The following is a 15,928-nucleotide window of genomic DNA, read 5'->3' as shown; positions in this document are numbered from 1 at the left end:
TGGGGAAAACGAAAAAAGAACAAAGAACAAAGCGAATAATAAATATCAAGGAAACCGATATTTCGTTGTGATATTAAAATGCAAATTACACAGTCATTCATACCAAAAAGTAAGTTGGCGATATATAACGTTGCACAAAGAAATGGTAGGCGACCCTAATCTTTGACTTAGGTTGCACTCGCACCTCGGCGTCGGTGTTCTTTGGGCTAACTTCAGGCGAACGCAACGCACGAATCGAACTCGGAGGCAAGTATTTTAATTGATTAGCCGGTTAAATATCATGCCACCTTCTTCTGTGTGACGTCATTAGTGACGTCATTACTTCCGCACGTTACTTCCGGGTTTCCAGGAATTTCTCCAAAGTCGTGCTCACGTGGCGGGTTTCTAAATTCTACGATTCTGTGCTTTGCTGTGCGGTAGTCAGTGATTTCTAATTAATTCTAATTATTCCAGACACTTCAGTGACAACTTGTAACTAAACTTATGCTCTGAATCATATATATAATGAAACCTATGAATTTTGTGCTGCACTACTTTTTTGTCTATGTTTTTCAAATTTATTATGAATTTCGTCACCGGTCGTCTCAGTGATTTCTAATTAATTCTAATTATTACAGACACTTCAGTAACTCAACTTGTAACTAAGCTTATGCGCTGGTGTCATATCTATAACGAAATCCATGCATTTTGTACTATACTATTCTTTTTATTTGCGTGCGTGCGTGTGTGCGTGTGTGTGTGCGTGCGTGCGCGCGCGCGCGTGTGTGTGTGTGTGTGTGTGTGTGTGTGTGTGTGTGTGCGTGTGTGTGTGTGTGCGTGTGTGTGTGTGTGTGCGTGTGTGTGTGTGCGTGTGTGTGTGTGTGTGTGTGTGTGTGTGTGTGTGTTGTGTGTGTGTGTGTGTGTGTGTGTGTGTGTGTGTGTGTGTGTTATTTTGCATTTCACCCCCTCGTATGAGGAGGTGAACAGGAAATGGCGCGCGAGACACATAAGAGCCACTCGATGCTCGTGCCACTCAAAAACTGTGTACGCCACAAAGTGCCCCGAAAAGCTATATTAAACAACCAACTACTGTAACTGTGCGGGTAACATACGGGGTGATCATTTTTAAGCTTTCCTGAATTTTTAAAAATCGCCGGTGACAGGTAGCATAATTATTGTCCTTGAGCTGGATTATTCGAAGAGGCGGACATTATTAGCATGAGAAATCGAAACGCATATTAAACTAGTTAACGAAAATTCACTAAATTAATTACTTCACGGCACATATTGCAATATACGAATTGTAGCCGGTGTGTTTGCAAGACGTATCCAGTTGAAATGAAGCTCGAGGATGACAACAATTTTTAGATATTATTTCCTAAAGTGTTGGACCAAATACACGGGCGTTCCAGTTACTTTTGTGCTTCAATACATAAAAGAGCGTTTTGTTAAAAAAGGAAGTGTAACATCCGTGAATTTTTACGGCGAGTTAGATGGCGCATCTCTTCAAACTTTTGTCATTCTGGAAATTCATTGCGAACTCACCGGCTACAATTCCTATATTTCCATATTTGCCGTAAAGTAATTAATTAAGATGTTAAGCAGTGATTTTTAAAAATTAGTTGAATATGTGTTTCAAGTTCTCGTGCAAGTAATGTCCGCCTGCCGGAATGATCCAGCTCAAGGATTAGAATTATGTTATCTGCCACCGGCAAGTTTTAAATATTCCGAAAAACTTAAAAAATGATCACCCCGTATAATATGTTAGAGTGCTTACGCGAAAGCTCACCTACTGGGCATGTCTTCTAACTACTGGCGGCGTTATTATTCAGATGGAAGACATCATGTACCAATATCTCATAAAATTCGTTTGGTCATCTGTCCCAGAAAAGTACCTGGCTATTTGCCAATGGAGAGTTTTAGTTTAGGGGACGCAAGCGGCTTGCGTGCGCAAGAACTAATGGAGACGGTAATGCGCCTGCGCAGACCCAGACGTGGAGGTCTGCGCATGCGCAGTACCGTGGCCCCTAGTTCTTGCGTACGCAAGCCGCTTGCGTCCCCTAAACTAAAACTCTCTATTACTGGGACCCCAGCGGTTCGCGTACGCAAGCGAAACGCAAGCCTCTTGCGTCCCGTAATCTATAACTCTCTAACTTCAGCAACTTTGGCCAGGATCTGTACACCTCACGCTTCTTCGGCATGGCCGGTTTTATCGAAGCTAATGTTTTCGGGGCTTGCCTACATTCGCCATCAACAAACGCTGCTTTCCGCGCCACCCCTGCAGAAGCAAGACTTGAGAGACCGACTACAGATACAGTGGGCTACCCCTTCGCGGTAGCTAACTGGGCATGAGTAGGTCTAGTTAATCTCACTGCTTTTCTTCTTTTTCATCCCTCTCTTGCCCTCAATAGTGAACAAACGCCCACACACGCACGCACGCACGCACATCCCTTTCAACTTCGAAAAGCCCTATAGCATATCAACTTTCGCCTATTATGTCTCTTAGCGCGCCGTTCAGTGTGCCTGTTGGCTCATGGTTGTTTCTCGTTCCAGGATATAAAGCTGACGTATAGTTCAGCGACTCAGTTTCAATGAAGAGACGACCAAATTCTCTCTCTCTCTCTGACGTCAGAGTACGCTTTGAAACAAGCGCAGTATAGCTGCAGGAAGTCAAACACTTATTAAGCGTGACTGCGTTCACATAATATCACGTTTATTTGCTTCAAATGATATTCTCTGGAAATCACAGTAGACGGCACAATGCATAGAGATGTTTAATGAGTCAACGTATGAGTCAGCATACAGACAGAACACACGAATATGACGCCACACTAAGCTATGCATGCATACATGGAAGGATATACATGCGCACAAATTACGCAGGTGAACGATATTTCTTGTACATATTCCTGTTGTATCAGAGGAATATTATGCCATTCTTCTAACACTAGACATGTTCACTCGGGGTTAATACACTAAGTGGAGCTTGCAATAACTTGAGGAATATACATGATTATGTGACTTTAGGATAGGGTACCGGCACGGGACGAGTTGATTTACATGTCTCTGGCTCAAGATTGAACAAGCTGTCCTAAATCGCGCCATATAAAGTGTTTAGAAAGCGGCTAGTTGATTACATTTAATTTGTGTTGCGCTGTGTGGCACTTTTGAGACTGGGCGCGTCAAACGCACTAACGCAACAACTGTGTTCTGACTGTTTTGGGGTAATTTTTCTACGTCTCGGCAGTACTACATAGCGCAAAATAAATGAAAATGCCATTTCACACAGAAAGCGCACAGCGACTGTGGCTCTTCACCTGCAACTTCGGTCATAATCAAACTTATTCAAATTGAACACAATAACATGCTGCCTCACAGGTTCGAGGTCCTTGCGTCGAAGGTTTGAAGGGACAAAGACTGGTATTAATTCGAGTGTGTACTTATGAGGATGAGGTCGGCTCGCAAATGTTCCTACGCGTACGGGTTCCGCTAAGATTTTTGGACCGCTACCTCCTCCTGTAATTCTCTACTCCTGAATGGAATCATGGCTTGATGGTTGGCTTGGTCCTCACCAAATGGGAGTTCAGTTTCCTGGACCACTCCTCAAGCCTGGAATCTATCCGTCGGGCCTGTCATCTTATCGTCCTATACGTCACGGGTCAGCTGCGCGCAGGCAAAGTTATAGAGAAGATGGTAATTACGCGCTTGGAATGGTACCCAGAGAATTGCAATGTATATACAGAGGTTTCGACACTCTCAGAACGTCTCTTGGCCTCCCACGAAGTGCGTCTTTAATAGCAACTGTGGACATGGTGCGAGATTAATGTATTGAGCTACAATGCTGTTGATGCACTGCGAGCACATATTTGGTATATGATACAATCGGCGTTCGTCCATTGATAATTAGTGGTCGAGCTATTCCTTACAACCGGGCTTATAGATTCCTTGGCGTCATTTGACCGGAACCGTTCACGGACTCCATAGGTAAAACGCTACTCAGCTGATGAGGTACCTTGTTTGACAGTGATGGGGCAGCGACTCCATGGTACATCTCCTACAACGCCTACGAGAACGGTATACTGTTAAAAACTGTTCCATTACTACAACGGCTGTCCCCTAACAACGACAAGAAAAAGAAAACCTTGAAGTGGCGTGGAATAAGTTCTTGCGCATCCGCCTCGGACTTCCGCAATGTTCGTCTTGTTTAGGAAGCGTAGATATAGCTAAGCGTTTTCCTCTTGGTCCGCTTTGAGTTAAAGAAACGACCCGTATCCGTCTCAGGCATGTGTTTCAAGCGTAGGAGCATTTTCTATGTCGCATCGCAAGAACACACACACACACACAAAAAAAGAAAAAAACGTCAGAATTCGGTCAGGTCATGGGGTACATTTTGTTTGCAATACAAACCAAATTGAGCACCACAATTAATGTCACCACAGTGCCTTTTATGGAGGGGACAGTGTCGCCTATCCGCGTATACGACAGCATATACATCTCCAGTATCGGCAGGCAAGTAAACTTATGCCCCAAGCAGCTTTCTACATACAACGTTATGGGGCTCCAATGTAAGGTCAGAAGCTGGACACGCGTACACCTCAAGATAGCGCTGAACTTGCTGGCGCGAAATTGCAGCACGTCATAGTGAAAGCTGCTGGCTCCGGCCGCTAGGCTCTTTGTGCATGCACTGGTACACGAAGTTTCAGCGCTGGTTGCCCACGTTTGCACGAAATACTCAAACACGACATATATATATTTGCTGATGACTCATCAATGCCTCAAAGATCTTCCTGTAGTTTGTGCCTTCCACGGGAAACATTTTCTCCTGTCTCCTTGAAATAGCAACATCATCGACAGCGTGTAGGCAATCGGAGAGGCAACCAGGTAACTCTTACGACATCTTCCAAAGCACTGCACAATCTTTTTAGCCTTGAAGACAACTTGCAATAGACTGCGCACAAAATTTACCAACCTGCATATTAGTGACCTTAAATAGTTTGCACCACTTGGCATATAATACTGACAACCTCATAACCTTTCAGTGGCTTAGATTAAATGAACGAGAAGGCCATAACCGAGGGTTTCAATTTTGTGTCAGTCACAATCACATGAAGTCAAGAGACACTGAAGCCTACGAAAGCATAGGGGAAATTAACTGCGGTTTTTAAATGAAATGTAGAAATAATAAGCAAACGAGAAATGAAAGTGGACAACTTGTCGCCGGTGGGAGCCGAACCCACTTATTTCGCATTACGCGTGCGGTGCTCTGCTAATTGTGCTGAGGCTCCTCCCATCCTCTTTCTTGGGTATTTGTGTGTGTGTACTTGACCTAGCCCTAGGAGTGTTAGCCAGTGACACTCATGGTCATGGCAGGCGTCCCGTAGTACGTGAAAGAAAAAGCGGTTGAGGCAGCTAAACATGATTACAATCGCAAAAGATTAAGAAAATTGTTTTTCACGAAAACTGAATCTGCTTTAACAAAGCGGTATGCTCTTAAGGAGCTGGAGGATTTCTTGTCTTCGCCACTTGGCCACTATGAATTTCTTTTCTGCATTAACCCAAAGCTCTCAAAACGTCTACCCATGGATTTAGAGACACTTTACCAATGACTAAAACGTAACGTCACACACAATACCTTTGCCAAATTACGGCTATGTGAAATCGGTTGAACACATTCTACTAAACTGCAGTGCGTACAGTAGAGAAATGGGTCTATACAAGATAAAGATGGCAACGCTCTATCAAGGTTGTTTAATTGTAAAGCGCAAGTTATTACCCTGGCACAGTTCATTAAAGCGCGGCAAGACCTCATCTTCTTGTTCACTTATTTTGAATCATTTGGTTGGCTTTCAAACCTGCGTCATTAGGACAAATGTATATCATTTGAAAAATCTGCAATACAATCTAGGTAACAAGTCGTGTTTTTTTTTTCTCTGCCCTCCTTCCAGGGCCTTTCTCTCCCATTCCTTCTCCTTTGCATAGTATATCATGTAGCAGATCACTTTTACGCCAGCCGACCTCTGCTTACAAAGCAGAGCTCTCTCTATCTCTTTGGCTTCCCTCTCATCCTACTGCATACCTGCCAGCAATTATGCCACGTACAACATTCGCTAAAATACTTTCTGAACATCAAGCCTACTTACCCTCACAATCCACGCCTACTGCACGACAGTTGGTAGCTTTGTGGTGTCTGCACCGGCTTAAGATACAGCTGACTGTTCCAGGTATCAAGAAGAAAGCCGCTGGAGTGCCGGTGTGAGCTTTCAATCAAGCAAACTAGCGCACAGAGCGCGGCAGCGTGTTTACGCAGATGGTTCGGTGCAGCTCAACTGCAGTCGTCACCTCGGCGACGTCGACTTAGATCAAATAAAGAGCATCTTAAGTCACTCGTCTGCGGATGCACATTACGAGCTGCACTTGAGTTCACTTGTTAAGAGCTGCCTCAACACTGGACCGTCTTCTGCGACTCTCAATCCAAGTAATACGAGATGCAACGCGCTGATATCGCAGTACACCTAAAGGGTTCCGGGGCACTGTTGTTATTGGGAATGACCGCCCCGACTAAGTCGCCTAATCTGCAAATCACTGCGGTTGGTGAGTATTGATTCCGCTTTCGCGAACTGACGCTGCGGCTGGCCTTATCTTTATAGCTCGCGATTGTAGAATGCCCGTGTTGGAGTGGAACGTTTTTATCACATCTCGTCTACGTTTGTTGTCATCTAAGCGACAACTGCGTCTAGTGCCTGGGTTTCCATGACGCGACAAACCATGTTATGCCGTTTGCGACTTGGTGTTGCGCTTATTAACTACGTTTTGCTCACTGGATTAGCCGATAGTACCACGCGTGACATGCGCAGCTGTTACGAGTCGCTCACATGCCTTCACTGTGTGTTCCTACGCTATTGATGGCATAGGTAATGTGCTTGACAGAGCCAGTGGTCCACCATCACAACCAAACATTGTACTGCTCCCAAAGCCATTGTGGCAGTTGATAATGACAGTCGCGCTTTCATTTAGCCCTGACTTGCCGAAAGCACTTCCCCGGAGCTTGCTGTGACGTCCTAAAGAAAAGTCGCTACGTGGTTACAGTGTGGTTAACAATTTTCTCTCCACCATTGTGATCCTTAATGTTTACACCAGTGATCGCGGTAGCTATGTTCGTGAGACGGGTAGGAAAGTGAAAAGGCCACCCAGGGAATGACATCCCTGAGCACACACACGAAAAGTAAGCTAGCTTTTCAAAGCTTTGGTTTGGTCTCTCGACATCGTTAATGCGGTTGCGTCTTTGGCGTACTCTTTCGTCATGTGCACTTCAGCGATGAGATTAGATGATGGGCAATGAAATAAATGTGATGTGGCAATAAAATAACAGCTACAGGTGACCGAGATTAAGCAAAATGAAACAAGCGCTGAAGTTCAGTGAGTTAAGTCATCCTTAGTCCACTTATATTTTAGTAAGTATGTGAGGAGAACAGTCATCCTAAATAGCTTCTAACACAAACAACAAAGTTCACGCCTTCTGGGAACTTATATGTCGCCCGAGTGGCATTACTAAGGATTCATTTAAAGATGCTGTTAGTGAGTGAAGAATGATCCCAAGGTCGGTGAAGGTAACTTGCAGCTGCCCCAAGTTGAACAAGAGATCCAATTAACAGAATTTTAAACGTAGTTGACAGTAAACACGACAGTGGCAAAGCGATCCCCAACTTTTGCTTGACAACTTTTTTGGTGGGATTTGCTCGTCCGCTCTTTAAGCTTACTCAATTACACATGCGCATAACCCATCACCAGGCAGGATTAGATAACGACTGTGGAATGGTTCATGCAATGACCAATCATATGCGACCAAATCTTTGTAGTTGACCATTTAAGGCAGTTGCACCGCTCGTTTGGGAAAGCTGACGTGCTGCCCTACAGCCAAGCCGGTTAGCGCTACATCATTTATAGCCAAGCCTGAACGCCTATCCCCCAGGTACTAGCTACCACTTTGCACGCTGCGAATCCCAAATACCTTTTTAACAGTATGTAACGCAAGAGCATATGCAAGAACATAGCAGAGCCGCCTAGTCAGTGGCCAAAGGCTTGCATAGCAACTTCGAGCGCCGGTAACAGAGAGTACGGCTTCGATGCCACTTATACATTCTTTTTAACGGCGCGGAAAAAACACAGCACACGGATAACGCGACACACATAAGCGTGTTACCTGTGTGGCGTCTGTTTTTCGCGCCGGTTAAAAAGCATGTGTAGCAAACAGCACTAGCTTTCCCAGCAACAAGTTCTTTTGTTCGACTTCACCTTTTTGTAGTTGTACAAATAAGGCGCGCCGACCATGCACACTGCGAAACAAACTGCCAGAAACCATTCCCATGCAAACAAGAAGACATGTAGTGGTGGTTGCCCGTGGCGACACCATGTTGTCTCTTCGTACCGCACCTAAGTTCGTTCGCGTTAGTGGGCTGGTAAAGCGCAGAAAGCAAGCGACATGCATGGTGTCACCAGGAAGCAAAGACCGTTGTCGCTGTGCTAACGAACGAGCAAGGAGGTGGTATTATATGCATGGTACACAGGAGCGAAAGAGTGCTACAGCATCAGTAGGTTTGCGTATACAACGATGCCACGGAGGGTTCATTCACGTCCCGAGCCCAGGTTGCGCCCTTCTCACACAGACACTTTCAATGCTCAGTGAAAACGATTTTTACCGAACTTTTGAGCGCAATTGGTGAGTGGTCAGCGGGTCTGTATCGTATAAACACGATCCTATTACTGTATCATATAAGCCCGACGGGCCTACAGCTCTCCTGGTCCTTTTCTTGCCAAGCAACAAATTGAAATTTATAAAAGTGCCTTGAAAAGGCTGAGAAACACAGTAAGAAACAACTAAGAAATACGAGCGTTCCAAATTCTGAACGCTTTGCTGTGCCACGACCGATTCCCTCAAGGATCTCAATCGCGATTCGCAAAATATCGTTGAATCACGCAGCGTTCGGTTTCAGCATGTGATGGAAAGTGGGCGCGTGCACATGTACAGAAGCTTTACATGAGCATAGAAAAAAACACGTGCGATAACGGTAGCAAATGGACAACGGGGCTACAACTCCGAAAGCGAGTTCACTTCTGAGGTGACACTTTGGTTTCGTGCCTGTTGGAGGCGGCCGCGAACGGTTGCTGCTGCTGAAAGCCCGGCACAAGCGGAGCGGCACGCTGCAGGTCGTCCTCGGTGTGGGCCGGCGTGTCGATGCGACCGATGTTGTCGTTTATGTAAAAGAAGTCAGGCGCGTTCTGGCACGGCACCGACTCCTCGGGATGGGCGCACGTCAGGCTCAGCTGGTTGAACACGGTCTGGTTGCCGCAGAAGAAGCTGTACTGCTGCATTTCGACTGAGCCGTCCTCCTTGTAGATCTCGTTGCAGATGTGGAACAGCTGACAGTTGTTGCTGACGTCGGCGAAGTAGCCGCTCCTCTCGCACTGGAAGGTCGTCTGCACGCCGCCCACCACGAACTCTACGCCATCGGGGAGCTCGTACGCCGCACGGCGGGTCTGCTCGAAAAAGGGTGCGAGACACTCAGTTCACGCTGCATCCGACGCCATGTCACTTCGTATTTAGAATATGAGATGGCTGGAGCTTATCTATGTTCGTCCATGTGATATATACAGCTTGCCGTAGAAGAACTGCGCTCTGCGAACGCTTGAAAACTGAGCCGTCAGCGTTGTGGCTGTTTCACCCAGCGACTCCAATTTAACAAATTTGTGCATTAAAAATAATAAATAAATAAATAAATAAATAAATAAATAAATAAATAACAGAATTGCCAGAGCGTGTTTGATGTGTACGTTTACAAATTGGTCGTGAATAGCGCACAGTGACTGAACGGGAAAATAGCCCAGCGCACGAGCCCGCGGCTACTAGACTCGAAAAAAAAAAAACGCATTCGCATCTTATCTCTTAGTTTCTAAGAAATACGGTTCTATACTCGTTAAGTTTTACAAAAAGCTTGCGCGATGCAAGGACACTTACCGTGGATCGAAAAACTCAGTAACGCCCAATAATTCAAAACCTGTCGGAATGCCACAGTTACTTCACGTTGTCCACATCCCGCATTTCATGCATGTTCAAGTGTCTTCTAATATCGCAAACTCTTAAGAGGTATAGGAGGGTTTATACGGCGAACTTACCCTCGTCTGGACTTTTGAAGCCTGGGCTACCGCCATGAACGCTTTTGTAAAAAATAAAAGAAAGAACAAAACAAAAACACGATATTAGGTCAGTTTGGTTAATGTACATGTATCAGTGTCATCTAACAAAATGGCGCGAGTACTGAACGAGCTTGCGTATGCATAACGACGAAACAGTTATTATTTAGATCTCGTTGAAGTTCCAGCTAATCTCACAAAACCGTATATATGCAGCGATACAATCGCTTAATTACATTAGGCTGCAGCGGCGTGTAGGCTATCTCGTCAACGTTGACAGCGCGTCGTTTGTTTTGTCTGAGGCGATTTGCTTTCGTGCAGAAAAAGAAGAGAGTGGATGCTGGTGGGAGATGGAGAAACGAAGCGTATATGCTTCTTTATGAAAATGTCTTGTATAGAACTCATTCATAAATAAGAAAATGTTATCTTGTTTCAAACGTCCCACCTCGCGTTTTAGTAGTTTTAACAGGTTGGTACATATTACAAAGCAACAAATAAGCAGTAGCAGTGATATTTTTAAAATTATTATTACCATTAGTTGTGTTCATGAGCTTTGGCGGCTGTAGGTGGCTTTAGATACCCTTATAACCCAACACGATAAATACGCACGAAACATTTCAAATGCTACAAACAAGAGGGAAAGAAAATAGTTACATCAGCTATGCTTAAAAAATAGAAATGTCACAGCGCACGTGCAAATCAGCTCCGTTAGGAATGTCCCACTCCAAACAGAACACTCGCGAACACGAAAACAAGAGCTATACGGAAATATAGAAACAAGATTATGTAGGTTTCCAGATAGAAGTATACGCACATCTATAATTGGAAGGCTTAACTGATATTAAATGTAATGTAATCAGATGTAGTAATATTTAGATATGATTGAATCCTCAAGAAACTGTGCTGATTCTTTTGCAGTACTTTATGAACATTTTTCTGATGACAAGGCGCCCAAGACGCCCATTGGCTTATTATCTAAGGCATATGCAGCTTTTAGTTACCACCATATTTCTTCTTCATTTTATTATTTATTTCATTGTGCTAACATTTTCATACAGCCATTTATCTGGTTGTCGGGTTTCGCCAAAAGCTATAAGCTTTTTCTGGCACGAATTGACAGCAATAAAGGCGAAGCCGTGTGTATGAAGGAAATCAGTGATCAACGTTGACAGTCCGCTATAGCGCGTACTGACGGATGATTACTGCTGTCCTTTTCAACACAGCATGGCTCAACATGTATTGCTGCAAAGACAAAAAAAAAAGAACACTAACCGAGGACTATGTAGATCTTCATTATAACGAAGCCACGTGAACTTTCTGGGGGATAATACTTGACCAGCTGAAACAAAAATGAAAAGAAAACTTGTGTCTATCACAAGCAAACCACTGATCTCATCAGAGAAAACACTTTGAAATAAAAGAGCGGAGGCGCTATTCAACGATGTTTAATGTATTATTATTTCTTCCCTTCCTTTCTTTTTTTTTTTCTTGGTTCACAAATGAAAGCTAGAAAGTTAGCTAATTGTTTCGTGGGAAGGTCGAATTCATTTTTTGTGATCGGCCGGCTGCATTCGCAAATAACATGTTGGTCTTCGAAGTTAGCCATCGCTTTCTACAGCGTACTCCTCTGAGAATACTGACCGAGGGGAGCACGTCAAGATTGAAGGTGAGTGACACTGCTCTTGATCACAAAGATACTCCGTCTCTATATGTTGTTGCATTCTAGTCAAAAATGTCGGTTGCGCCAACCACTCAGAAAAGAATGTACACCGTCTGTCGCAAATAACTCTAGCCCAGGTCACCGGAGCATCTTACTTGGGACATAGGCGGGTCCAATATGAAGGGAAACACTTGATTTACTACCAGGACCGCCAAATGTCCTTGGTTGCGAAGTTGAAATCGAGCAAGTACCACAGGTCAGTTTCCTCAAGGCTAGAATTGCGTTACATGCGTCAGCAGGTAAAGTTTAAATGTCGTTTATCGCTTGAATATCGATAATGCATTCCCTTTCATATTCAACCACCGTGTATGCACAAAGACCTCGTGTTACGTGTCAGACCGCACCATTATGTACAATGGGAGTCATAAAATACGGAACCTAAATTATTTGATTACTTTGAAGGCACTTTGGTATGCCCCGCTACCACGGCAATGTAGGCCAGTTGCTGAGGCGAAGTATATGGAAATGCTAGAGGACAAAGTTGTACTGGCTACAGCAGTCATATCACGAAACTGTATTTGCTCTGTCCGTCTATCCATCCGTCCCTTCTTCTGTTCCACTACGCTCCGGCGTGCACTATCGGGCCGTGATCTATGCACGTTTAAAGAAAGAGAGAGAGAGATGAAGAGAAAAGGCAGGTCGGTTAACAAAATATCAGTCTCCGGTTTGCTACCCTACACGGGGGATAGGGGTTAAGAAAGAGTACAGAAAGGAAAACGTTAGAAAAAATGACACCCGCACACACGGAGACACACACACACACACACACACACACACACACACACACACACACACACACACACACACACACACACACACACACGTTCACAAAGGCCAGTAGATCGCAAAAAGCGCCATAGCGCTTGCACGACCTTCTTCTGTGACGTTAGGTCCTTTCGATGTTGTAGAATTTGTTTTCCGATAGCGGTTGGTCGTCCAGTTGGTCAAGTTTGTGGCGAAGGCATTCCCTCTGTGAACTATATACTGCGGGCAGGCGCACAAAATATGGTCAATCGATTCTTCATGGCCGCAGTGGTCACAGGTTGCGGTGTCGGTCATCCCTATGCGGAATGCATAGGCTTTGGTAAAGGCAACGCCCAATCACAGTCGATGCAAAAGCAATGCGTCTCCACGACGAAGCTGTGATGGCGCTCGAAGACTTAACCTGGGATCAAGGGTGTACAGTCGAGAATTTCTTGAAAGGGGGTCATTCCATTTCGACGTGGTGCACTGCCGAGCAAGCAGGTGGAGCTTCCGTGCAGCGTCAGTTCTAGAAAGTGGAATTGGTACGTGGTGCTAACCTGTATATAGGCTGAACGGGCAGCTTGATCGGCCCGTTCATTGCCGATAATCCCGCAGTGACTTGGAAGCCATTGGAAAGTTATTTTATGTCCTGCATCACTTATACGGTGTAACGTCTCTGTAATGCGAAATATTAGCTGCTCGTGCAGTCCGCGTCGTAAAGGTGACAGTAGAGACTGCAGGGCCGCCTTTGACTCGCAGAAGATCGTCCACTTGTGTGGCGGTTCATTACCAATGTAATGAAGGGCAGCAGAGAGCGCTGAGAGCTCTGTTGCCGTCGACGTTGTCGCGTGAGTCGTCTCAAATTTGGTTGTTCTGACTTTCGCTGGTATCACGACTGCTGCCGCGGAGCTGTTTGGCAGGACAGACCCATCAGTGTAGACATGCATAGAGTCGCAGTACTTCTCGTACAAAAATAGTAGCGTGAGCTGTTTAAGGGCTGGTGATGATAGATCTGCTTTTTTCGTGATGCCAGGTATTGTGAGGTTGATTTTTCGCTGAGCGAGGCACCATGGAGGAATTGAAGGTCTCGCAGCCAGAGTAAAACAAGCTCGCAATGATTCATCATGTGCGGTTATCGTTTGGCTGAAAGATGTGCGAGGTCTGTCCGCTGGTACGGAGACTAAGTGGTGACGAGGAGTCCTGGTTAGGTGCCTTATGTGGGTCCTAAGCACTTCAATTTCAATGTGGGTCTTGACAAGGTGGTCTCTAGCGATTGCTATCGTAGCCATTGTTGATGCACTCCGAGACAGGCCTAGACAGATCCGGAGCGCTTGAGTCTGAACACTGTATTGTGCGTAGATTCGTTTTTTTTTTCTGCGGTGGTTATTGCTGGCAAACTCTATCGCAGAAAGCCTAGAAAAAACACCCGGTACAGTTGTAACATGGAACTTGTCGACATTCCTCATGTCTTGCCAGTGAGAAACTCGAACAGGTGACAGATGCATATCAACTGTTTTTTCACGTTTGGTACGTGAGGGCTCCATGACAAGTCCCTGTCGATTATGACACCTCGAAACTTGTACGATCGAACAAGTATTATTTGGCCATTTATAATTACGTTGTAGTTTGTCATGGGTTTGCGCGTAAATGGCACTAGTGTGCATTTCTCGGAGGAAATTTCCAGGCCTCGATTACGCAGGTAGATAGAAGTTTGGGTGGCGGCTCTCTGAATTCTCGCTCGCAACTGTAGGCGTGTTACTGCCGACGTCCATATGCAGATGTCATCCGCGTACATTGATACCCTGACTGTGGCTGGCACGTGCTCAAGGAGAGCAATTAGTGTTAGATTAAATAACACGGGGCTAAGTACACCGCCCTGGGGGACGCCGCGGTAGCTATAATGTAGAGAAGTATGGCCTTCCTCGGGGCTTACAAAGAAGGATCGCATGGATAGATAGCTCCGTATCCATTGAAACATCCGACCACCCACACCTACGTCTGCGTGAGTAGAGAGGATGGCTTCATGCGTAACGTTGTCATGTGCCCCTTTGACGTCGATGAACAAAGAAGCGCAGAGACGCTTATGGCATTTCACATGCTGAATGTAGGTGACCAGGTCGACGACGTTATCGATCGATGATCTACCTCGTCTAAAGCCCGCCATGGCATCCGGGTAGGTGTTGTGGTACTCCACGTACCACTCCAGGCGTCCTGGGACCATCGTCTCCATTACTTTGCCCACACAGCTTGCCAAAGCGATCGGGCGATATGATGAGAGTTCCGACGGCGACTTGCCAGGCTTCAGCAGTGGAACAAGGCGACTTATCTTCCCGCTTTTTGGTAGCGCACCATCTCTACAAGATTCATTGTACAGCTCAAGGAGAGCACCTCTCGCTCGCTCACCCAGGTGAAACAGAGCTCGGTAGAAAATTCCATCAGGTCCTGGCGTTGATGTACGGCCACAGAAACCTAATACTTCCTTAAGTTCGTGCGTTGAGAATGGTAGATCCATGCGGTGATCTCGTGGTGGGGGACAACTACACGAAGGCGTTGGAATATTGGGAGCTGTGAGTTGGCCGGATAAAATCTGAGGCGGAAATCCTCTGCCCCGTCAATATCCGATCTCTTTTGAGAGACGGCAAGAGCCTTGAATGGGAACCGCTGTACGGGGAGTGTCCGGAGACCGCGCACCGTTCTCCATAGTTGCGATAAAGGCTTGCGTGGATCTAGCGACTCACAGAAGGCAGTCCAACGTTGCGATTCGAGCTTGTCCAACCGGCGCTGGATCTTCTTTTGCGTGCGTCTGGCGGTCCGTAAATCGTCCATTGTCGTCGTACTTCGGTATCTTCGTTCAGCACGTCACCGGATTTCTCGAAGTCGTTCTAGTTCCATATCAAATTCTGTCAGTTTCGAAGAGCATGTGAGAGTACGCATAGTGTCTTGCACTGCGCTCTTGATTGCCTCTTCCAAGTCGAAAGATGGATTGGCGTCGCAGTGTTCTTCCATTACAGACTGAAATTTAGACCAGTCCACTCTTTGGATCGTATCTCGTATTTTGGAAGGGGTCAATCCTCTGTCTTGACGTACATGGGGATATGGTCGCTTCTATGCGTCTCCATGTCCGTAAACCACTCAGCACGTCTGACAAGCCTTCGTGAGACAAAAGCCAAGCCAAGACAGCTGCTGTATGTGGAGCCACGTAGAAACTTAGGACTTCCATCATTCAGCAGCCAAAGTTCATTACTGGAGGCGAAAGATACCAGCGCTCTGCCTCTCGCGTTGATCTTCGAACTTCCC

General features: G+C 45.7%; 1 protein-coding gene across 1 annotated transcript in view; it reads right to left on the bottom strand.

The window, feature by feature from the left end:
• Positions 1-6,165: 6,165 nt before the first annotated feature.
• LOC139060114 (uncharacterized) overlaps positions 6,166-15,928 on the bottom strand; it is a 29,145-nt gene continuing 19,382 nt past the window's right edge. Inside the window, exons 4-6 of the mRNA XM_070538971.1 lie at positions 11,440-11,506; positions 10,150-10,190; positions 6,166-9,513 (exon numbers count right to left, since the gene is read on the bottom strand). Of these exons, the coding sequence (XP_070395072.1) occupies positions 9,085-9,513; positions 10,150-10,190; positions 11,440-11,506 (537 nt within the window). The 3' untranslated portion in view covers positions 6,166-9,084. The remainder of the gene's footprint in view (positions 9,514-10,149; positions 10,191-11,439; positions 11,507-15,928) is intronic.

This window comes from Dermacentor albipictus, chromosome 1, assembly GCF_038994185.2.
Source record: "Dermacentor albipictus isolate Rhodes 1998 colony chromosome 1, USDA_Dalb.pri_finalv2, whole genome shotgun sequence".
NCBI lineage: Eukaryota > Metazoa > Arthropoda > Arachnida > Ixodida > Ixodidae > Dermacentor > Dermacentor albipictus.
This window is presented reverse-complemented; position numbering and strand designations above follow the sequence as displayed.